Source organism: Sturnira hondurensis, unplaced genomic scaffold (assembly GCF_014824575.4).
Source record: "Sturnira hondurensis isolate 20B ecotype Veracruz unplaced genomic scaffold, ASM1482457v3 Scaffold0005563, whole genome shotgun sequence".
Lineage (NCBI taxonomy): Eukaryota > Metazoa > Chordata > Mammalia > Chiroptera > Phyllostomidae > Sturnira > Sturnira hondurensis.
In genome coordinates, this window is record NW_028078194.1 from 977,945 (window position 1) to 1,002,574 (window position 24,630).

Consider the following 24,630-nt stretch of genomic DNA (forward strand, 5'->3'; position numbering starts at 1 on the left):
AATTCATGAAGAATGCTTTCAGTTAATTTTCATCAGTATCATGTGGCAAATTACCAAAAAAGTTGATGACTGACTGGAAAGCAAATTATTCTATGGTGGTTGTATTTATTCCATTCTGTTTCTACACTGCCTAGTCTTGATTCTCTAGGAGGGAAACCAGGCCATTCTCTAGTTCATTGTTCATTCATGTGAGGTGACTGAGACAGAAGTATTAGTTCAACTCTCAGCTTTGGTGGTTCCTGAGGCAGAAAAACAGGTTTGGCTCTAGTAGAAGCAGACTTCTCCAATTCTTATAAGTTCTTCTCCCTCACTGCTGATTTCAGCTCTTCTGTCTTAGTTTCGGAATCTGGGTGAGGTCTAGGTTCATGAGAGGATGCTTCCAAAAGTTCCCTATGCCACTAGTCAGAGGGTGAGCTTCATAGTATCCACCGTTAATATTTTCTTGTACAGGTTCTGGAGATGGTTGCCTTTTTTCTTGTTCTTCTCCTACTTCATCTTCTGATTCTTCATCAAGTTGTGGTTTAGATTCACCAGATACGTCTTCCTTATAACAGAGCATGTAATTGGGAATGTAAAACTTGTTTGGAACATATGCCTCAGGAGCCAGAACCAAGTTTTGCATAAACTTCCTCTCGGGCTGTCCGCCATTAGACAGCAAACTACTCCATCACTCAACATTGCATGAGCATCCACATGACAAATTTTGGCATGACATTCACCGAAGTATAAAGACAACTCTTTGTGTATATCATTTTGGCCATGGACAGCCTCCTGGTGCTTTCTGCCAGCATCTACTCCACCATGAACATAGGAAGAATTCCTGCCATAAAACCTGTGTAAATATTCTGGAGCTTTATTCAGCAGAGTATAATATTGCCTCACAAACTCCTCATCCTATAAGCAGTCAATCGGGCTTCTCCATAAATATTTCTTTGCTGCACAATGTCAAATGCTCCATACAACAGTACAGTGGCTACTCACATGAAGATCAGCAGGAGAATCTCATAAAATTCAATTTGGATTATTTTTTAAAATATATCTTTTATTGATTATTACTATTACAGTTGTCCCAATTTTACCCCTTTGCTCCCTCCACCCAGTACCCCCATTCCCTCCAGCAAGGCCCCCCCATGCTTAGTTTATGTCCATGGGTCATGCATATAAGTTCTTTGGCTTCTCCATTTCCCATACTATTCATAATATGCCCCTGTCTATTTTATACCTACCAATTATGCTTCTTAATCCCTACACCCTTTCCACCATTCCCCCACTTCTCCCTCCCAGCTGATAACCCTCCAAACGATCTCCATATCTATGATTCTGTTCCTGTTCTGGTTGTTTGCTTAGTTTGCTTTTTTAGATTCAGTTGTTGATTTGTCACTCACTGCCTTCTCCTTCAGACACCTGTAGAGTCTTGGAAGCCAGAAAAGCTCATTGTTCCCTCACAACCAGCTACTCCAGGGCACCAGGCACTGTGGTGAGCAATCAGGAACATAGACATCCCCATACATTTTCAAAGGGCAGGGTTGGGTTTTGTGTATTAACTAGACTATTATCTTCAAGGTTAGAGACCCTGGTCAAAGACAATAATAAAGAACCTTTGCTGATTACATGTATTTGCAGGTGGTTGTCTAACTATCTAGTCCGAACATGTTAAGCATTGTATCTATGCAAGAGAACATTTTTTAAGACTTAGGCCTCTTTATTTGAGCCATACTACATAATAACTTGCATTATGCTTTTAGTTCAACAGTTTTATATGTTTAAGCCATCAAGAATCATTTTTAATATTTTCTAAATCATTCTTAATCATCACAACTTCTTTGGCCAATATTTGTGATTGTTAAAAGTTAAAATTGACAATTCACCCTGGCTGGTGTGTCTCAGTGGATTCAGTGCCGCCCTGTGAACCAAAAGGTCACCAGTTCAGTTCCTAGTCAGGGCATATGCCTGGGTTGCCTGGCCAAGTGCCCAGCTACGGGTGTGGGAGGGGCAACTGATAGACATATCTCTCCCACATCAATGTTTCTCTCCCTCTCTTTCTCTTTTTTCCCTTCTCTCTAAAAATAAATAAATAAAATCTGTTAAAAAATTGACAACTCAATAGTATGTCAAATTGAAGGCAGTATTTGATTTTTAGATGTTCATTTTACATCTTGATTATGTGAGGATATTAAAGACATTATATCAGTTTAATCAGTAGATGAGTAATTTGGCCATTGTTGACTTTTTTATATAAGAAGTAATACAAGATTAATGACAATACTAAACTCCCAGAGAAACATAATCATGTTTCTTAGGGGACCATGAACATAATTTCTGCTGAGGGAAATTGATATTTGAATTATTAGGTTCATTCTTTCTTTAACCCACTGTGCCTTTTTAAACATATTTTTTTAATTTATTTTTAGAGAGAGGGGAAGGGAAGGAGAAAGAGTGGGAGAGAAACATCAATGTGTGGTTGCCTCTCGTGTGTCCCCTGCTGGGAACTGATGTGCAACCCAGGCATGTGCCCTGACTGGGAATCAAACCGGTGACCCTTTGCTTTACAGGCCTGTGCTCAATCCACTGAGCTACACCAGCCAGGGTGCATTTTTAAAGACTGAAATATTTGTTGTGTATTGATCTAAAGTGTATCTACTTGAATTAAGGTTTATTCTTCTGAGATTTGATGTATTTTTCTTCTGTTTTTATAACTACATAAAATTCTTGATTACTAGATGACAAATCTGTTTATCAATTTGGCATTTTGGTCATGGATGTTTAATAGGAAAGTGTTGTATCTTTTATTCTCCCTTTTGAGAAACAATAGATCGGTACTCTAGTGTTGTATGAACTGGCTGTATTGATATGTTATGTTGAATAATTTAATTTCACATGAACTGATAGTTATTGAATTAACCTTTAAGAATACTTGTGTTAAACTTCATAGGCAACTAACATATATCTTCAAATTATAAACACCTCAAATAATGTTTGGATCAAATTAAGTAACTCTCTCTGGGGATATCCCAAGTACTTCCTTATAAATGTTGGCCTAAGCTCATCCTAAAAAACATTTATAGTGGAGAAGACATAGTCTTTACAGATAGACTTCCTAGTGTTGAATATGAGCTCACTTGCTTTCTACACACAGGTTGGGGAAGTCCTCTTTCAGCCTTGGCTTGTTCATCTATAAAATGAGGAGTATAATGCTACTTACCTCATAGGGATAGAATGAGAGTTTAATGAGGTGATACTAATTATAACTGCATTTACCCAGGGTTTACTAGATGCCTAATATGCTGTCAAGAACTTTACTTTTATTATCTTAATGAATTCTCATAATAACTTCAGGACATGCACTATTACTGGCCCTGTTTTATAGAAGAGGAAACCATCTTAGAGAAGGTAACTCACTTGCACATGTAACATGTGGAACGCTGCCCAGCACAGTGTGAGCACTCGGGAAATACTAGTTACTGTTATTATCTTAGAACTTGTCATCCTGCCCCTGAACATCTTCGAGCACATGTATGAGACTGGGTTGTTGGAATGTTTGATAACTCAAACTATTGGTCGGATGCCGTCACTTTACAATAACAAATTACTTAGTGGAGTCAATAGATGTTATAAAATTATGCATTCCTGAAATACTGGATTAAAGCCTTCTGGTTTGAACGTTAAAACACTACTCATTGGTCTGTACATATCGGTTTGTCCCTTCCTAAAATATGATTGTGAAGATGTGGTTTAGTTTTTAAAAATCCATTTTTAAGAGATTCTATTATATCTAACCGTTTGCTAAATAAGAGACCAAACTATTAGGCCAGAGGGTCAGATTTAGGTCTTGAGGGTTCTAGTCTGGGTTTACGGTAAGTCAGGCACTATGCTAAGTACTCTACGTGAATTGGGACAAATGGTTTTATGCCTTTGTTGAAATATCACCAGCAATGGAGAACTCATCACTTTTCAAAGAATCTGACTTGAATCCCATGGTCTAGATCCTATAAGTCTTCACTGTATAGAATTAAAATCTTTTCATGCATGACCTCCAAGTATTGCTTCTAGTATGCAATAGCTTCTTAATAAAATACATTGAATTATTTATTTCTGGCACACTAAAAATGAATTGATATAAAACTGTTCTCCACATGGCATTTCCTCAAATATTTGAAGACAAATATCCTTTCTCCTTGAAACTTTTCCCCCAGCTTAATATCTGAATATTTTCAAACTTGTTGTTTATGATTATAACATAAAGGAATTTTTGATGTGCTGGGTGTAATGTCAAGATTCTTTATGTGCTGAGAAACAAGGGTGATCGCCATTAGAGAGCACAATGGTAGAGTGCTGTCAAAGTGGTCATTTGGAAAAAGAAAGCTTGAAAGTTGTAATTGTATTCAAAACGGAAAAGTTGAAAGGATTACCAGTTCAGGTCTACTGACTTTGAGTGTATGTGAAATCCCTAGTTATTTTTTCACAAAAAATGCTAACCAGTTGCTCCAAGGATCACATGTTAAAAAGCAAGGCTAATAAATTTTAGGTCGGAAAACCCCATTTAAGCTGGAACTTACTAGGTTTTTATGAGAGATTAGATCTAGTAAGTAAGCTCATCAGTTAAGCTACTTTCAACGCAAAACATTTTATTTGTTTCATAACAAATACATCTTGTGACTGTCCTCTTGGCCTGTATTGCTTTATAACCACAAAAAAAACCTAACAATTCTGGTGTTTTATTTTTACTTTTTAAATTATACATTGTCATTTTCATAAATGGTGCTATATATACTATACTATATATACTAAATACATTGAATTCTGTGCCTTGCTACTATAATCCCTCTGGGATAACTTTTTATATAAGCACACACAGATCTACCTTACTGTTTTCCTTTAAACAATATGCATGGTATTCTGTGGTATAGTTGCAAAATAATTTATACAGTTATGTTCTGTACTGATAGGCATTGAATTTGTTACATATCTTTCCTATTATAAACAGTGCTGTGATGAACATAGTAATACATATATGTAGGCATATTTGTAATTATATTTGAGGTTAAATTTCTAAATGTGGATTGGAAGGGATATATATTTTAAATTTTCATGTTTTATAAATTTTTGTAAGTATTGCCACATTCCTCTTAAAGATCTTTCAAATATTTATACTTTCATAAACATTTAAGTGTCTGTTTTATAACTTTACCATTACAATAACTTACCAGACTTTATTTAATAGATGAAAGCTGTTGCAACATTGTAGTTTTAATTTATATTATATTGATGAAAAATGAAATTGAGAATTTTTGCAAGTGTTTTTAAGTCTTAAGCTTTTAAGACACTTTTATTTCTATGAAATGTTTTTACATGTACTATACCAATTCAATTGTTGTTGGTATTTTCTTTTTTACTGATTTGTAAAAGCTAATTAAATATTGACTAAATTAAGCTTTTGTATTAAGAGTTGCAGATATTTTTTTGAGTTTGACATACATTTTCTGACTTTTTAAAATAGCTTGCAAAAGACTGACAATTTTGATAAAACAGTTATGTGAAAGACTGATCATTGAAACAATAGCACTCAGTCAACTTGAAATTACCATTAAATTTTCTAAGAACTAGTTGCTATTTCTTACCTGTAAAATATGAGGGGGTTGAATTGAGAAATTGCTATAATCATTTTCAAATCATGATACTGATGTTCCTTTTAATTGCTAAACACTTGTGAAAAAATTTTATTTTATCATCCAATACACTGTCAATTTATATATGTCAAGGTCTATTTAAGAACTTTCAATAGGTCATCTCATAACAAAAAATTTAAGGAACAAACACTTTCCTAATATTATATTCACATTACTCTAGTTACCATAGCATTTTGAGAAGGTAGAAGTTGCTTTTAAATCCATATAATTACCTCAAATCAATAAATATCTTGGAGACTATTAGTATTAAATAAGAATAAATGATATTAAAAATATCATGATAGCTTTGAATACATATTATATTGAGATTGAGTCTGCAAGAGTCAAATGCTCACACAATGCCTCACCCCCCAAGTTTGAACTCTCAGAATATGTTGGCCAAAGCTTTAACATAAGGCATAATAAGAATATGAAGCCCTGGCTGACGTAGATCAGTGGATTGAGCGTAGGCCTCCAAACCAAAGAGTTGCAGTTTGATTCCCAGTCAGGGCACATGCCTGGGTTGCAGGCCAGGTCCCAGCAGGGGACACATGAGAGGCAACCATATATTGATATTTCTCTCCCTCTCTCCTTCCCTTCCCCTCTAAAGATAAACAAATAAAATCTTTAAAAAAAAGAATATGGTATTCTGCTAGAAAATTAGAATACTTTTTAATTAATTAAGTTTCATTCAATATTACTTCAAAACCAAATAGAAAATATTCTTAAGCAAAATGAATAAAAAAGACAGAAAACATACTAAGCTTTAAAGTGCCTGTACTAGTACCCACATGTCCTAGGCTTTGGCGTAAAATAATATAATAAAACTAAGCATTTCCCTACTTAACATGAAGATAAAATTAACAGAAAATAGGAGTACTATGAAAATGTAATAGGTTAACTATGTCAGAAATTATTCTACTTCAGGTAGATGTGGTTATTACTAACAGTGGCAAATTTAATATCCGCACTTGGAACTACACATGATTTCTTTGCAGGATCAAATCCTGCAAGCCCTAAAATGACTATGAATGCTGCAAGTACTGGAGGATTAAAAAACCTATAAAACCAAGAGATTATCCTCATTTAGAATTATAGTAAATTTAAGCTTTTACATGCTCAGTTAAATATGATAATATCTACTTACTAGATGCATTTAGGAAGTGAGCTAAAAAAGTTTTTGTTTTTCCTCATCAGAGTCAGATGATTTCTTACTGGGAATACCCAAGTGAAGAATATGACGGCATGACTGAAGACGGTTATATTCTTGAGATCTACAGAATTCCTTATGGGAAGAAAAATTCAGAGAATAGAGGTATAGCCTTCTTCCCCCTTTCCTTTTTTCCCCCTTCTATTTATCTCTCTCTTTTCCTCCCTTCATTTCTTCCTTTTTCTTTTCCTTCCCCTTTTTCCTGCCTCCCCCCCCCCACCCACCCAAACACTTAATGAATCTTGCTCACTCTGGAAATGCAACACTGATGAAGTAGTATCTTCAGTCTTCTAGGAGATCATCAAGCAAATAAGATATATAAATAAGCAGTAGAGTTTAATAATATATGATCAGAGCAATGCCAGATTTGTGCACTGCTTTTTGGCATTATAGCCTGCTCTTTGGCATTATAGCAATGCCAAAGAGCAGGCTATACAGGTAAAAGTGCAGTAACTAGAAGTTAAGAAAAGCTTGTTCTTTGAGAAAAAAAAAAAAAACTGCCCTGGCTGCTGTAGCTCAGTGAATTGAGTGCGGGCCTTCGAACCACATGATCGAGGTTCAGTTCCTAGTCAGGGCACATGCCTGGGTTGCAGGCCAGTTCCCAGCAGGGGACTCACGAGAGGCAACCATACATTGATATTTCTCTCCTTCTCTCCTTCCCTTCCTCTCTAAGGGTAAATAAATAAAATGTTTTTTTTTAAAAAACTGATCTCAGTCCTAGAGGATCAAGGAGAGGTAGCCTGGGTTTGTGTTACAGCGGGGGGAAAAATCAAAGCATATTTCCTACACAGATACAAATAATTTTTTGCTAATACTATTAAAAATTTATCCTTTTCAGATTGTAGAAATATTGTGAGGAACAAGAAATATAAAAGTAAGCAAGACCACTTAAATTAACATCAAGCTGAATTTCTTTAAAATATATTTTTAACAGTTTGGGGAGGTGTAATTGGCATACAATAAACTCCACGTACTTAAAGTGTACATTTTAATAAGTTCTATCATCTGAGAAACTATTACCATGATGAAAATAAGATATTCAAAAATAGTGAACTCAATGAAGCAAATCATTTAATTCTTGGGTAGGCCCATAAGTGGGGTGTGATGGAGTCTCTGGGGATCTCCAAAGTGGAGCAAACAGTTTTAGCCATATTGATGGAATCTTAGATATGGTACCGGTCTGCCGGCTTTTTGGCTGTGTTGTGGGAGGGGTCAGAAAAGGGAATCGGTCTCTGCCTGCCTTTCTGTCTGGGAGAAAGCTGTCCCCCAGCTCTCGCCTTCATGCCAGATGACTCACTTTCTCCCTGTTCGTCACGGGTGCCTTTTAAGCTGCTCCCTCAGTGCTGGAACTCAGAGGGAGTGAGTCTGGTTAAGTTTGTATGAGGTTTCTTTGAGAAGAACTACATGGAACTCCAGAAGTTTCTTTCACCGACTCAATCTCTGCTTGTTTTTGCAGACAGAAGATACGGGGACTCATTGGCACTGCAACCCTGGGTTGGGGGACCTGGAATGTGGTTGGGACTCCTCGCTCATGAGAGATCCCTCCTGAATTTTTACTATTTACATGTGGATGTTGGACCAGCCCATTCCACATCTGCGCCTCTCCTACCAGTCTGGATGGATGTGATTTCTTTAATTTTGTAACTGTCAGATTTCTATTAAACTTAATTTCTGATGGTTCTGAGTCATGGTGGTTCAATATTTTAGTTGTAATTTTGATGTGGTTGTGTGAGGAGGTGAGCTGTGTTTGCTTATGCCTCCATCCTGACCAGAAGTCTTCCCCACTTTTCTTTTCAAAAGTTCATTTTGGTTGAGTTGTGAAGAATACAATAGAGAGGGACGAACTTTATATTAAATGCAGTGTAACAGTGCATACAATTGATTATTAAGTCAGACATTGCTTTAGGGATCAAATAATCACCAGCTGCAGGTATTGTTTCATTTTGATTAAATTGCAGCTTTAATGTTGTGCTTCAGAAATGATGTCAACTGATTATAAGGAGCACCCCAAAAAGTACCTGGCAGTCACTAATGGGACTTAGGAATAAGCAGCAACCTTTAGAGAATCTAGTTCTCAATTTCTCAAACAGACCCTTAGGTATAAATATGTTTGACTTTCAGAAATTATAACAAGAAATATGTTGTTTATTTTGTCCTTTTTTCTTGCAACTTTGATGAAATGGCTATATATGGCCTTCCTTCCACAGTTGATTTCATGTTAAAGAAAACTGGACAGGAGAAGCTACATTATGTTGGTTATTCCCAGGGCACCACCATTGGTAGGCAAAAGCAGTTGAAGCAGGTAGTTTAGTTGACGTAGACTTCTTTCTAGTGGTTACACAGGCATGTTGGTCATCATGCTAATCATTATCCACTTATTATATAATGTAATATCAACAACAATGCAAGGATATAGGAACAATTATTATTCCTATTGTACAGATGGTGAAAGAAAACAAGGGGTAAATACTTTGCATAAAGTAACACAGTTATTACAAACAGGGTAGCTCAGATGTAGCCCAGGCAGTCTGACTGCCAACCCATGCTCTAAAACACTGTGTGCTCACAGCCTCTGGACTGAATTGATCTCACTCATTCAACCATATTAATGGAGCACCTAGTATGTGTCCTAGTATGAGCACCTAGAATACAGCAATAAATAAAATAGACTAAACTCTTTGTCTTCCTACTATCAGTGTGATAGTAGGGATACACTAGTGGGTGGAGGCAGAGAAAATACTAAAGATTGAAAAATAAAATTCAAAGTCTGTTAGGTAATGGTAATGCTATGGGGAGAAAAATAAATCAGGGAAAGATATTAAGGGACATCAGAAGGGTACACAACAATTTTACACAGGGAATAGCACCAGTCACTCTCTGAGTAAGAATACAAAGGAGGTCAAGGAGTGAGTCATATACATGGCATATCTGGAAGACTGAGGTTCCAGGAAGAGGGATTGGAAAGTGCAAAAGGTCTGCAGCTGAACTACATTTGCATGTTTAAGGAATGGAATTAAGGCCTATTCACTGTGTAGATGAATAGATTGAGAATGAGAAACAGAGAGAAAAATGAGACTGGGAGAGAAGTTTAGGAGGGCAGACTGCTCAGGGATTTTTGGCTTTTGTAAGGATTTCACTTTACATCAAAGGGGAAATTACAGAAGATTTTTGAACAGAGGAGTTACATGATCTGACCTATTGATCCTCTACAGAATCAGGAGTAATGTGATGCTGTTAACAAGATCCCTCTCATTGCTGAAGGGGGACAGGGCTGGAGCAGAGAAACCAGTTAGAGGACTCTTACAGTAATCCATCTAAGAGATAGTAGTGACCTAGATGAGTGGGTACGGCTACTTGGGAGGTTAATAATAAAGATTAGGCTCTTTATTTTAAATATATTTTGGAGGTGGCATCAAAAGGATTTGCTTATGTGTGGGATGTGTGTATAAGAGAAAGAGGAGTCAAGGATGATGGCAAGATATGGGGCCTAAGCACCTGGAGTAATGGGGATGTCATTATCCAAGATGAAGAAAACTATGAGAAGAGATAATGTGACTAAGGAGAGCAAGAGCTCAGTTTTGGACCTGCTGAATGTTAGGTACCTAATGGAGATTCAAGTGGAGGGGTTGAACTGTCAATTATAATAAAAATTTGGAGTGCACCGGAGAGGACTGGACTGAAGATACAAAATGTGAGTCATCAGTACATGAGACAGGATGCAATAACCAAAGGAGAAGTGCAGACAGAAAAGAGAAGGGGTCCAAGGACTAAGCCCTGGGCCACTTTTAGTTTAGATGAGGAGGAAACAGGAAAAGAAACTGGGAAATAATAATGACTGCTATCAGGAAAACCAGGAGTTTCTGGTATTCTGGAAGTCAAGGGGAGAAAGTGTCTTAAGGAAGATAATGTGGCCAACTGTGGTTGATGCTATTGTTAAGCCGTGTGCAACGAAGTCTGAAATCTGACCATTGGATTGGGCAGCCTAAAAGTTATAGGAGACTTTCACAATGGCACCTTTGAAGGAGTGGTTGAGATGGAAGCAAGTTAGTTTGAAAGAGCATGAGAGAAAGTTGTAAAGGAAAGAAGTAGGGTGGAAAGAAGAGCAAAGGAGGCATCATATGGGAGAAGAAGGGCATGTTTTTATGCTGATGCTCACTCTCAGCTGACTACTTTATCTCCTACTATAATTCGGAGCTGTCAGAATGTCCATATATAGGCACATATGCAGGAAACTGGATGAAATTGTTGGTAGGAGCCTGTAAAAGTTCTCTTCTTATTGTTGGTTTCTTCTAAAGTATGCACCTGTAGAATTTTATTTTATTTTTTAAATATTTTATTTGTTTACTTTTAGAGAGAGGAGAAGGGAGGGAGAAAGAAAGGGAAGCATCTATGTGTGGTTACCTCTCTCACACCCCCCACTGGGGACCTGGCCTGCAACCTAGGCATGTGCCCTCACTGGGAATCCAGCCAGTGGCCCTTTGCTTTGCAGTCCGGCACTCAATCCACTGAGCCACACCAGCCAGGGCTCACTTGTAGAACTTTGGAAGAAAAGATCAGTGAAACACAGCTTCCCAATGTCCTTATCATCATTTAATAGGTCATGTTCCCAAGGAGATGAAGATTAATACTCAGGATCCTATTTTAAAAAAACACTTTTAGGTGAAAAGGCAAAAAGGCAGACTCGGCGATGAGAAGCTGGATTGGGATTCCGTAACAAAAAAGTGACTCAGCCCCCTCTGTATGCCATAGCTCTGCTTGAGCCACTGGGCTTTTTAACCCACCTCGTGGACGAGCCATTAAATGTAGGCTGCCCCAGGAAGGAAGCATGACCTTGGGTTCTCATGGAGAAAAAGACAACTTTGGAGAGGACTCAGCCCTATCCTGCCACCTGAATTGACTAGGCGCCTTAGACTTGAAGGGGCATCTGGGCCAAGCGGCTCAGCAGGACTAACACATGGTAAGCAATCAACTCAAAATCCTCTGTGAAAAAGAGGGAAATTTTCTAGATAACTAAGATTTACTCGTTCAATTTCCAAAACTACACAAAAATTAAACTATTCCGGACGGAACTATGCATGCACTTATGACACACTTTCCTGTCTTTTTAAAAAGCACCTATTGAATATCATTTAACATCTTCTCAATAATCTAAGTTTATAAAATTATTGCATTGAGATGTAACACAGAAATTTCCTTAGTTCTTGAAATGAGTAAAACTGCTTGTCCTAAACCAAATAACTTCAATCTACTACTCTTTTGAGTTATTTGAATTTTGAACGTATCTGTTCTTTCTCATTGGTGAGTAATTTGTCATTGTTTTCAACATACTCATGTATAACTGTAAGTAGTTTCCATCTTCAAAGGTATATATTCCCAACTTCTGTGTGGTGGGAAGTTGGTTAAGTATCCTTGTTAGAACTGGGCCTAAAATAAGATTAAGCTTATTTTGAGCAAGCACTGAGAAGTCACCTGTCTCTTATGTGATTCTTACTCTGGGTGACGTGCTGGCTATAATGTGAAGAGTTAGGCAACCAGATAAGAAAATCTCTTAATAAACTCTGTGCTCCTGGAATAAAAACATTTTTTCTTAAAGAGAATCAGGCTGTATATTATATAGGCAAGACTGTTGGGTAAATCTGAAATCTTTTTGTTTGGGGCCATTTTTGAGTCTCCTCTATAGGCCATTATCAAGAGTGAAAAATAATCATCCAGTATAGTTCGACAGTATGGAATTTAACTGAAAAACCGTTTGATTACATCCTAGCCTACTAATATGCCACTGTTTACAAAACCAATTAATTACACAGTGAGCTGACTGTATTTGCTACATGTAGGTACTTGAATTATCTTGGTTACTCATTTGTCAAGCATTTACTTATCTGCAAAGTATCCTGGTAAATACTTTACATGAGTATTCACCTTATATTATTCCCATACAACTAATGAAGCACTCATTATTATCCCCATAATTCAGCTGAGGAAACTGAGTCTGTTAGGGTTTAGGTGACTTGTCCAAGGTCACAAAGCTAATTAATAAACCACAGAGCCAGTATCCTATTCAAATTCCATTTAATTAAATTGCAAACTAATGCTTTGACCTTTCTGCTTATATAGTCTACCCACTTTCAAAGTTATCTTATTTGATAAAATGGATTCAAACACATCAAATCTTATGTATAGTACAAAAACTTTTTTGTTCTAAAGTTGACCTATTTCTAAAGTCAGATAAAAGAGTTTATTATAACCTTTTTAAACTTATAAACTTTTATGTACTTTATTACATACTTTATTAACTTTATATACTTTATACTTTATTATAACTTTTATACATTTTTAAACCTCATGTCTGCATAGAGAATCTATAAAAATAAAACAAATGTTGAAAAATACTAAAATCTGATTACCTGAACAAGCAGAGATAGTCATTTTCTCAGATTTCTTCATATGGCAATCCTATAAAACCCAAAATAATGTCACAGTTGTAACTTTCACAAACATTTCCTCCACTTCTTATTCTGTTTCAGGTTTTATCACCTTTTTTACTAATCCCAAACTGGCTAAGACAATCAAAGCATTTAACGCATTAGCTCCAGTTGGTATAGTGACATACATCAAGGGCCGGTTAAGAGGAATTTCAAAGACTCCTCTATTCTTCCTCAAGGTATGTGATTCTTTTAAACCTGATGAATAATGATGTTTATATCCAGAATGGAAATGTACACATGTACTGTACTATTTCTTGAAAAGTACTATGTTTGAATCCCCACTACAGGCTGTGAGATCCTTGTATATGTCTTTGCTCTTGATGACTTTGCTTGGTTTAGCAATGCCTCCATAGATACTTCATTGACCAAATGCTCCCCACAGCTATTAAGACTGTGATTCTGCTCCTGAAGCAGCAACAGGAAATAAAAACAAAACAAAATAGGCCAAAAGAACTGAAACTAACTGGTCCAGGACAACTAGGAAGAGGAAGAATGAGTTAGGAAGGGGAGGGGAGCAGAAGGGAGTGGAAGGGAGGAAAGAAAGGGAAGCAAAAAGGAGAAGGAGAAAAATAATGGTTGAGTGAAACCTGGAGTTTGAGACCCCTGTTCAAATACTCTTGGCTTTCTAAGCCTTTTTGTAAGAGCTCCTTTCTCTTTAAATGGGGATTCCATAAGGCGGTGGCATAGATTTCAAAACCATAAATATTAAGTAGGCATATATGGCAGGGAATTAATAATATTTATATTTTCCAAAGCTTAATCACCTATTTCTCACACCCACCAAAACCAACACAGTTTCTTTTAACAGAACAGTTTAGCCTTGACCTATACAATGTTATGATGCCATTTCCTTGTATGATTTTGTACTATTCATTTCTTTTCACTCTTAATAATTAACACATGTGTCTAACACCTAAGAAACTTTACTTAGGGTCAAAGATTTGATTCAAAATGTAAGATTTTGTGATGATCCTGGCTACACTGATGCAAAACTTATTTATTTCCTACTGATACTACATTTTCTCATAATCTACCCTCTCAAAATCATTTTTCTTGTAGTTAGTCATCGAATATTCATTTTTCCTTTCTTATATAGTCAAAATCTTTTTAGACCTTTACTAATATTTGCTCTTTTGCTGTTAATAGTGTGATTGAGGGTGGGGGTCATTATGTGGGAGATGGTTTTGTTTCCTGGGTTATTTTGTTTTGTTTTGGCAGTTCCATACAACAGCATACAAGGTGTGGTGGGCAGAGTGACTCTCAGCCAGCCAGCCAGCCAGAGGAAAGAACCCACCAAAGCATGACCCAACAGCAACCAAAACCCAATTACATAAGAGAACCCACATAAATAGCATAAAGGGCATCCAAAGAGCATACAGCTCAGGAGATGAAGGAGACTGTACCACTGAGTCCCACAGGTCTCCTACCACAGAAATCTTCCCCACGAAGACAGGGAGACAAAGCAGATCAATCAAATATGCAGAAATAAACAAGAGTCACCTAAAATGGGGATACAGATGAATAATCCTCAATTGAAAGGAAAGGAAGAATCCCCAGGAAGAGGGATAAATGAAAATGAGGCAAGCAATGTATTAGATATTGAGTTCAAAATAATAGTTGTAAAGATGCTCAAGTTGCTCTGTAAAAACTACAAGGAACTCTATAGAAGCCACAAGGAACTTACTGGGAACTACATCAGTATGAAAAAGGGCATGTAAACTATCAATAAGAGCCAGGAGGAAATTAAGAATACAATATCTAAAATGAAGAATACACTAGAAAGAATTAAAGGCAGGCTAAATGAAGCAGAAGATCAAATCAGAGAGCTGGAGGACAATGTAGAAAAAAATCTCTCAGAGAAACAAAATGAAAAAAGACTCAAAAAGAATGAAGAGGGTTTCATGGAGCTGGAGGACAACATGAAACATAGTAATATTCATATCATAAGGATACCAGAAGGAGAAGAAGAGAAGCAGGGGATAGAAAACCTGTTTGAAAAAGTAATGATGGAAAACTTCCCTAATTTGATGAAAGAAAAAGTCACGCAAATCCAGGAAACACAGTCAATCAAGAGAGACCCAAAGAGGCCCATCATAATTAAAATGTCAAAGTTTAAAGACAAAGAGAGAATCTTAAGGCAGCAAGGGAGAAACAGGAAGTAACATACAAGGGAGCCCCAATAAGGCTAGCATCTGATTTCTTAATGGAAACACTCCAAGCCAGACAGGAATGGCAAGAAATATTACAAGTGATGAAAACCAAGGACCTGCAACCAAGACTAGTCTACCCAGCAAGGCTCACAATTAAAATGGAAGGTGAAATAAGGAGTTTCCCAGGGGGAAAAAAAAACTAGAACAATGCTTCTCCACCAAACTAGTATTGCAAGAGGTGCAAAAGGTACTGCTTCAAGAAGTTGAAGGAAAAGAGAGAGAGAGGATCACAGGTACAAAGGGAAAAATGACAATGAATAACTACCCATCAATGATAACCTTAAATGTAAATGGATTAAATGCTCCAATCAAAAGACATAGGGTAGTTGAATGAATAAAAAAACATAATCCACATATATGTTGTCTGCAAGAAACTTACCTCACGACAAGATTTATACAGACTGAAGGTGAAGGGATGGAAAAAATATTCCAGGCAAAATGACATTAAAAAAAAGCTAGAGTAGAAATACTTCTATTAGACAAAATAGACTTCAAAGCAAAGGCAATAAAAAGAGACAAATAACATCATCACATAATATTCCAGGGAGTAGTCCATCAAGAAGATATAACCCTTGTAAACATATATGCACCCAACATATGAGCACCTAAATAGGAAAATCTTGGAGGACTTCAAGAAAGATACCAACAGTAACACACTCATCATAGGGGATTTTAATACCCTATTGTCAACAATGGATGGAATTTCCAAGCAAAAAATCAACAAGGATATTGTGGCATTGAGCAACGCTCTAGATCAAATGGACTTGATTGGTATATACAGAACTTTTCACTCCAAGGAAGGAAAATATACATTCTTTTCAAATGCATATGGAACATTTTCAAAGATAGACCACATGGTAAGACACAAAACAAGCCTCAACAACTTCAAGAAAATTGAAATCATATCAAGCAATTCTGGGATCACAATGACTTGAAACTAGAAACCAATGAAAAATACTCAAGGGAAAATACTCAAAAACATTCAAATATATGGTGACTGAATGACATGCTATTAAATAATGAATGGGTTAACAATGAGATCAAGGAAGAAATCAATTTCTGTATATCAACAATAAAATATCAGAAACAGAAGCTAGAGAAAATTCCATTTACTATAGCAACAAGAAAAATAAAGTGCCTAGGAATAAACTTAACTGAGGAGGTAAAAGACCTATACTTGGAAAACTACAGAACACTGAAGAAATTACGAAAGGTACAAACAAATGGAAGCATATACCATGTTCATGCACTGGAAGAATCAACATCATTAAAATGTGCATGCTACCCAAAGTTATCTATAGATTCGATGCAACCCTTATTAAAATACCAATGGCATATTTCACAGATCTAGAACAAATATTTCAAAAATTTACATGAAATGAAAAAGGACCCCAAATAGCCTCAGCAATCTTGAGTAGGAAGAATAAAGTAGGAGGGATCACAATACCTGATATCAAACTATACTACACTGTCACTGTAATCAAAACAGTCTGGTACTGGCATAAAAACAGACACATAGACCAATGGAACAGAATAAAGAGCCTAGAAACAAACCCAAGTAGTTAACTGATTAACTACAATCAGTTAATATTCAACAAAGGGGGGCAAAAGCATAAAAGAGAGTAAAAATAGCTTCTTCAATAAGTGGTGTTGGGAGAACTGGACAGGTACATGTGAAAAATGAGACTAGACCACCAACTTACACCATACACCAGAATAAACTCAAAATGGGTAAAAGATTTAAACATAAGTCATGATACCAAAAAAGTCCCAGAGGAAAACATAGGCAGTAAAATTTCAGATATCCCACATAGCAATATTTTTGCTGATATATTTCTTAGGGCAAAAAAATGAAAGAAAAAGTAAAGAAATGGAACTATATCAAATTAAAAAGCTTCGGCATGGCTAAAGAAAATATCAGCAAAATGAGAAGGGAACTGACCAAATGGGAAAACATATTTGCCAGTGATACTTTGGACAAGGGTTTGATCTCCAAAATATATAAAGAACTCACACAACTCCACTCCAAGAAGACAAATAATCCAATTTTAAAAAATGGGCTAAGGACCTGAATACACATTTCTCCATGGATAACATACAAATTGTCCATAAATATAAGAAAGGATGCTCAACATCACTAGCCATCAGAAAGATGCAAATTAAAACAACAATGAGACACCGCCTCACACTGGTCAGAATGGTTATCACTAATATATCAACAAACAAGTGCTGGCAAGGACCTAGAAAAAAGGGAAACCTAGTGCACTGTTGATGGGAATACAGAATGGCACAGCCAGTGTAGAAAACAGTATGGAATTTCCTCAAAAAGCTAAAAATGGAACCTCCTTTTGACCCAATGATTCCACTGCTGGTATTATACCCTAAGAATCCTGAATCACCAATTCAAAAATAACTTCTGCACCTGAATGTTTATATCAGCATTATTTACAATAGCCAAGTGCTGGAAACAGCCTAAGTGCCTATCAGTAAATGAGTGGATAAAAAAATTTTGGTACATTTACACAATGGAATACTATGAGCAGATAGAAAGAAGGAATTCCTACCCTTCATGACAGTGTGGATGGAACTGGAGAGTATTATACTAAGTGAAATAAGCCAGGTGGTGGAAGACAAACACCATACGATCTCACCTACAAGATGAACCTAATGAACAAAACAAATGAACAAGATAGAATCAGAGGCATGGAAACAAGGAACAGACTAACTGTGGCCAGAGGGGACCAGGTGGAAGATAAGGGTGGAAAGAAAGGGAAGGGACTAGTTAAGGAACATGTATGAATGACACATGAACATGGAAAAAAGGGTGGGGATTGACTGTGGGAGTGGGGAGTGGGCTGGGTGGAGAAGAGCAAAGGAGGAAAATTGGGACAACTGTAACAGAAAAACAATAAAATATTTCATTAAAAAATTTTGAAGTAAAAATTTAGTTTAAAATGACCTATTTCAGATTACACACAGGTCCAGAAACTATGCAATTATTACAGAAATATGCTTTGTGGCTATTTCAAAATTGCTGCAAATCTACCAGAGTTTTGTTTTTATAGTTGTAAAATTTAATTGTTCTATTAAATTAAGTTTATCAGTAGCTGAACATGTACATATAGCTTATTCTTTTTTAAGAAGATTTTATTTATTTATTTTTAGACAGAGGTGCAGGGAGAGAGAAAGAGAGGGAGAGAAACATCAATGTGCAGTTGCCTCCCATGCGTCCCCCCCACCCCGCGCTAGGGACCTGGCCTGCAACAACGCCATGTGTCCTGACTGGGAACCGAACCAGTGACCCTTTGGTTCACAGGCTAGCACTCAATCCACTGAGCCACACTAGCCAGGGCATATAGCTTATTCTTATTAGAAAACCACTTATTGTTATCTTAAAAATATATGTTCATATTCACAACTGATCTAAAAAAATGTTATAGAAACTATGCAGTTACGCAAATTTCCCACTAGATGGTAGACTTGAAGATTTGTCTTAATTTTCTCTTTTAATCTAGGGTTTTTACCTACTCTATCAATAGATGGTACTTGTGTTCATCTTACTTAGCATGTTAAGCCCCTCTATTAAAAATTGTGAAGATTTTATATTTAAAAATATAATTAAGTCTTAAAGAAATTCACAAACAAAAAATAGGGAAAACCAACACTGCTAAGTACTTTAATATGGCATCAGAATTCCTACAAAAATACTACAAAATACGTAACATTATAACAATTTTACAAAGAAAGGATGCTTAAGATATACTGTGTGTGCAAAATCTTATGGCAAACATTGGAATCAGGATTTGAATTCAAGTTTGCCTGACCCCCAAATCCAAGTGTGTCCACTATTTCGCACCAACAAATTAAACCCTAACTACCAATAGATCTTTCGCACGATCCCATGCTACATAATGTCTTTACCTTTGGTACCACTCTTACCTCTTTGCTTTGTATAGTGCGTATGTGTGATGTGTTTTTATCACTGTTCCTACATTTGAGAACATTGTCCATTCAAAGAACGCACACTGCTCCTCACATCGTCTCTATTGCGTGGCACAGGCAGACTCGTGGGAGCTCCTATTTAATTATCAAAGCTTATTCTTATGTTTCTCTACAGTTAACATTTTTACTAATTTTTATTTTAAATCTAGTTTAATGACCATTTGTTTTTCTCTATTCGGCTAATCTGTCCATTTCTTTAGTGTGCTAGATTCTCTTACAATCATGGGTAAACAACAATCATATTTAGGATTAGCTTAATTATTACAAAATATATTCTTAAACTTCATACAAAAACTTATAATTCCCTGAGTTTGATTTGCTTAAACAAATCATTAGTAATTTCTATTTAAAACATTTATTTTGATGTTTCAAACAAAAAATTGAGGAGATAGAATAGCCCCCAAATATCTGTCCTAGATAATTGTTAGTTCATGGTGAATTGTTTTACATCTATAGCCCACTACAACCAGCTCAAACTGTTTTAAAGCACATTTCCAGATATCATATCATTTCATCTAGAAATATTTTTTGTATAGCTTTAAACCATAAGAAAATTAAAAAATATGACTATAATATAAATCTCATGCCTAAAAACCAAATGAATAAAAAATTCCTTAATGCTATCAAATATCCAAGAAATGTTTACATTCCCATTATTGCCTTGTAAATAATGTCTAAATCAGGACATAAACACACCCATACATTACATTAGGTTTATAGGTATCTTAAGTATCTGTCTATACCAGTCCTTTCTTCCTGTTTTCTTATTTCTATCTTGCCATGTATTTATAGATGATATTCTCCAATCTTGAGATAATGTAATTCATCTTTGAGAATATTACATATTGATTTTTTGCCAAGTGCAATCGTTCTCTATTGCCATATGATATACCCCATTAATATCCCCATTTCAGCTTTTAATATTTATCTACTTTCTAGTGTGGCCACATTAAACTCAACCTATACAAATAATATAGTACTAATAAAATTTCACTCCTGAGTCCCGTTATCCCATCATCTCCTCCCATACAATATAAATTCTATAAGGCCCAGATCCTCAACATCACATTGTGTTGGGAACCGCCCTGCCTGGTTTCAGAAGCTGTAACCACCCCCATGGCTAAGGCTGAGTGAGCGACCTCCGGACCATAAACCACTAAGGACACAAAGCTTATCTCCCTGGCAGGAGCACCGCTTCTGCTCCTTTTTCCATAGCTGGCCTCCAGTGCTTGGTCAATTAGCCAGTGACTGGTAAGATTCCTCAAGAGGGGAATGACCTAAGACAGGCAGGATCACATGGAGGCCCCAGGGAAGGACTAGGGGGGCTATGGAGTCAGAGGGTGACAGACTCTCGCCCCTCGGCTTTGATGAAGACTGACTCCCCTGAGTCCTTGCGAAGTCTTCAAAAACTCCTAGGCTATCTGCCTCCTCTGCCTGACTTAAGCCTGGAACAATGACAGAGGGCAGTGCAGCCCTGTGCTGAAAAGGGTGAGTTCTCTGGGTGATCAGACCTAAGAAAGAATGCATAAAATCCTGTGAAGCCTGCTTTGCTAAGAATGCTTTTAGTTAAATGATAAAGGTCCAAGCAGGAAGTGAGTTTGTTTTCCAAAGTCTTGTAGAATAGACCTTTAGCTAATAGACCCTGACTCAAAATAGGACCTCACAGTTCTTTGTACGCTATCTACCATTTGATCCTTACTGCCTGACAGGGATTAATAAACTGTACCTGTATTCCTGCAGAAATTAAACCCAAGATATTAAACCCTGTCTAGGCTAGGATCAGGGTGGGTGGCCAAGCCACGCTGAGGCACTCCCTCCTTGAGGGAGTAGCCGTGCGGTCCCTTTTCCTTCACAGGACTCAGGTGACTTTGTCTCATATCTCATTCATGATGCCGTGGGCACTGGGAGCCAGTGCATGCATCAACATTGCAGCTAAATATCTAAGCCTTAGCTTCGTGACTCCGTATCTCTTGATCTAATCTAACATAAGGAGCCCCTCCTGATTTCTGGCTTTTTATTTAACTAACAGAGGGCTTAATTCCTAAGTCAGAGTCAAGTTTATTTCTGAGTTTCTCTTAAAACACTCTTTTTCCATCATGATAAGTCAGGCCTATAGTATTAATGATTAATTAATAATAATTGATAATGATATTAATAATGATAGATTTCTACCTTTATGTCAAAGTGTCAGGGTATTCCTTTGAGAATAACTATTACGCAATGGGGAGATTTTTCCTCCTGGACTTGTTTGGTTACCCTTTCTGTTTCTGTCAAGTTTTGATTTTATTTACATTACCTGCAAATGAGCTAACTTTACTCATTCACAATTAAAAGCTCTTTCTAGAATCTCTGTTATATCCTATGAATAAATAGCATGGTGGAATCAGACAAATCTGTCTGGAGGAGCTCTGATCATCAGACACAGTAAGGTAGTTGTCATTTATTCCATAAGAAAACATGAGCACAAAGTCACTCTTGTGTTTTTCCAAGTTATTAAGGTACACCTCCTCCTTCAAAAGCATCTCTTGGGCCCTTGTTGTGAATGATCCACAGTATTACTCTTCCTGTATTTGAAAGCTGAACTCAATGCATAGCACAATTAGGGAATTTATTTTAGCTGATTACTGGGCAATTAATTTAGATAACTGCACTTTCAATATGAAGTGGTTAAGATAGTGAAAAATAAGAAATAACACAGCCAAACATGAGCTTTTAATAAAAGAATCTTGATTCTTAAAATAGTTTAAAATACTCATTGATCTTCTAATCTTGGTTAGTCTATATAGAAAATATGAGCTTGGGCTGATGTGAAGATTTTTTTTTTCCTTACTGGTTGTTTCTTGCCCTTTTTTTTCTTCATTGCAAGGCAGAACAGTAGAACATAAACCTAGAACTGGGTCTGAATCTAGATTCTGATTCAGTAGTAATGGTGTTCATTTCAGGTAGGTTTTCTATCATTGAAATATTTGAGAATGTTTTGTACTGATTCTTTCTTGCTATGTGTAAAGTCTTTACTCTAAGATCACAGTCCAATTTAATTTATTTTCCCATTTTAGCCCTTTAACATTTCTTTTTTAACTTATGATATTACCTTTATAACACATTTGTATTATATATCACTTTACAATTGTTTTGGTCTATCTGTTCTGTTTTGTAGATCTTGGTACTATACCACAGGTTTTAATTTTTAATAACCTTAAAGTTTATTTTAAATTATAGTTTGGTATGTCTGTTCTTGTTACTCTTAAATATTCTTAAGTAAATCGTCTTGCCCTTTTATTCTTAGTAAAATTTATATTTTCTACAAGTTTTCAAAAATATTCACTGAGATTTACATTAAAATTGCATTAAACCTTTTTAATAATTCAAATAATTTTTCAAGCAGAATCTCCTTATTCTAAATGTTATATGTCTGGACTTTGACCCAAGTTGTCTTTGATATATTTTAGTATAATTGCATAGTTTCCTGTTTAAGTCTCTTTCACTTTTTATTCAAGTCACTTACAGAAATTTTATGATACTGTGGCTAGACTGTATTCTGGTATATAGATAACTATTTATTGCTGGTATATCAGCTAAAGAGTTAGAAAATCACTTGTGGTTTTTTTTCAAAGTATATTCACTTCATCCTCAGGGATTCTGAAACATCTTCTAGAGTAGAGCCCCCCTTCTACATTACTTGCAATTATGTATGTCATTCCTCAAGACTGGGGATGGGAGACAATGGAAAGTGGCCCTGAAGTAAAACAAAACTATTGGGTTTGTTGTGGGGGTTTTCTTATTTGTTTCTTTTTGCATAAATCACTTTTTTATTTTTCTATTACTTCTCTAAGTTTTTCTTTTGCATTGAGCTATTTGTTTTCTAAAATAAAACTGAAATATTTCCTTTAAGGCAAAAAGAAAAGTGCCTCTATTAATCACCCAGCAGTGAATCTAATACGTGCAAAATACTGTCCTGAATGCTTTGGGAATACACAGCCCTGAAGATCTAAACTTTAATTCAGTCAGTCAAGTCCGGGAAAGAAAAGGCACTTGATAGTCAGTTAATTAAGATAAGCTGAAAACAGAGAAACAGCAATAAAAATGTGTATTCATTAACCTTATTCGTGGTCTGTCTTTCTGCATATAAGCATCATATAATGAAAATATAATTGCTGACGTAGAGTGTTGAAGCAGGTATAAACTTAAATTTTGAAAAAACAGTCAGACTTTAGCATTTCTGCACATCTCTACCCTTTTCTGTCTTCACAAATTGTTCCGTCCTGCGGAACAGTCAACTGGGGTCCCGAGTCTACCTGAAACGGATGAATAGGGATGGGAACAAGAGGTGAGAAGAAAGGCAGCAAGACAAAGGATTCTGATCAAGCTGCAAATTTTATTTTAGGCGGGGCTGTTATATAGGGGGCAGGGGAAAAGGGGAGGTGGTCCTGATAGGTTGTCCTGTGCATGCTCACTGCATGCTCTTGGCGACGGTTGGTGGGTGGGCGCATGATCAGCATCTTGATTGGTAGTTAGTACTCGTGATCAAGGGATGCCCACAAGGGTGGGGGCTACCTGGCTCGGCTGCAGTATCCTGTTTGGAGCTGCCTCAGCCAAGCCCTCCTGGTGCTATCTTCTTGAAAAGATTGCATCCGCCGTCTTTAGGCCCCGACAACAAATCAAGTGCATATGGAATCTTATGTTGACCCAGGATGTACAGATAAATCATTGTCCTGAGGTTGAAAGAGGTGGAAAGAGAAGCTTTATTATCTGATCTGCTCCTTGGAGACAGTGTCAATAACCCTCTTCCTAAAAAAAAAAAGAGAGGGTTGTGTTTTCTCATTTTCATAAAGCCAGCAGTGCCAACACTTAATAATAGTTTGTCTCTGAATGCTAATTTCTAAATTGTTCATTAGAAACTTGCAACACATTTTCCTATGAAAAGGATACTTTACATCAGATCTTCTCAGACCTTACCATATATCACAAATCTCCTGGAGACCTTGCTAAAACAGAGACCCAAATCCCAAAATGCTGGTCAGTAAGTCTGGAATGGGGCCCATTGAAAATGCTATTTT

The 24,630-nt window shown here is 36.5% G+C and overlaps 1 protein-coding gene and 1 long non-coding RNA gene across 2 annotated transcripts in view; both read left to right on the forward strand.

The window, feature by feature from the left end:
- LOC118987946 (lipase member K) overlaps positions 1-24,630 on the forward strand; it is a 98,731-nt gene that overhangs the window by 18,141 nt on the left and 55,960 nt on the right. Inside the window, exon 6 of the mRNA XM_037047286.1 lies at positions 6,864-6,981. Within this exon, the coding sequence (XP_036903181.1) occupies positions 6,864-6,981 (118 nt within the window). The remainder of the gene's footprint in view (positions 1-6,863; positions 6,982-24,630) is intronic.
- Positions 13,408-23,293, forward strand: LOC118987948 (uncharacterized). Its single transcript, XR_005066688.1, has 3 exons — positions 13,408-13,537; positions 21,908-22,002; positions 23,208-23,293. It is a non-coding gene; the product is annotated as an uncharacterized LOC118987948 (long non-coding RNA).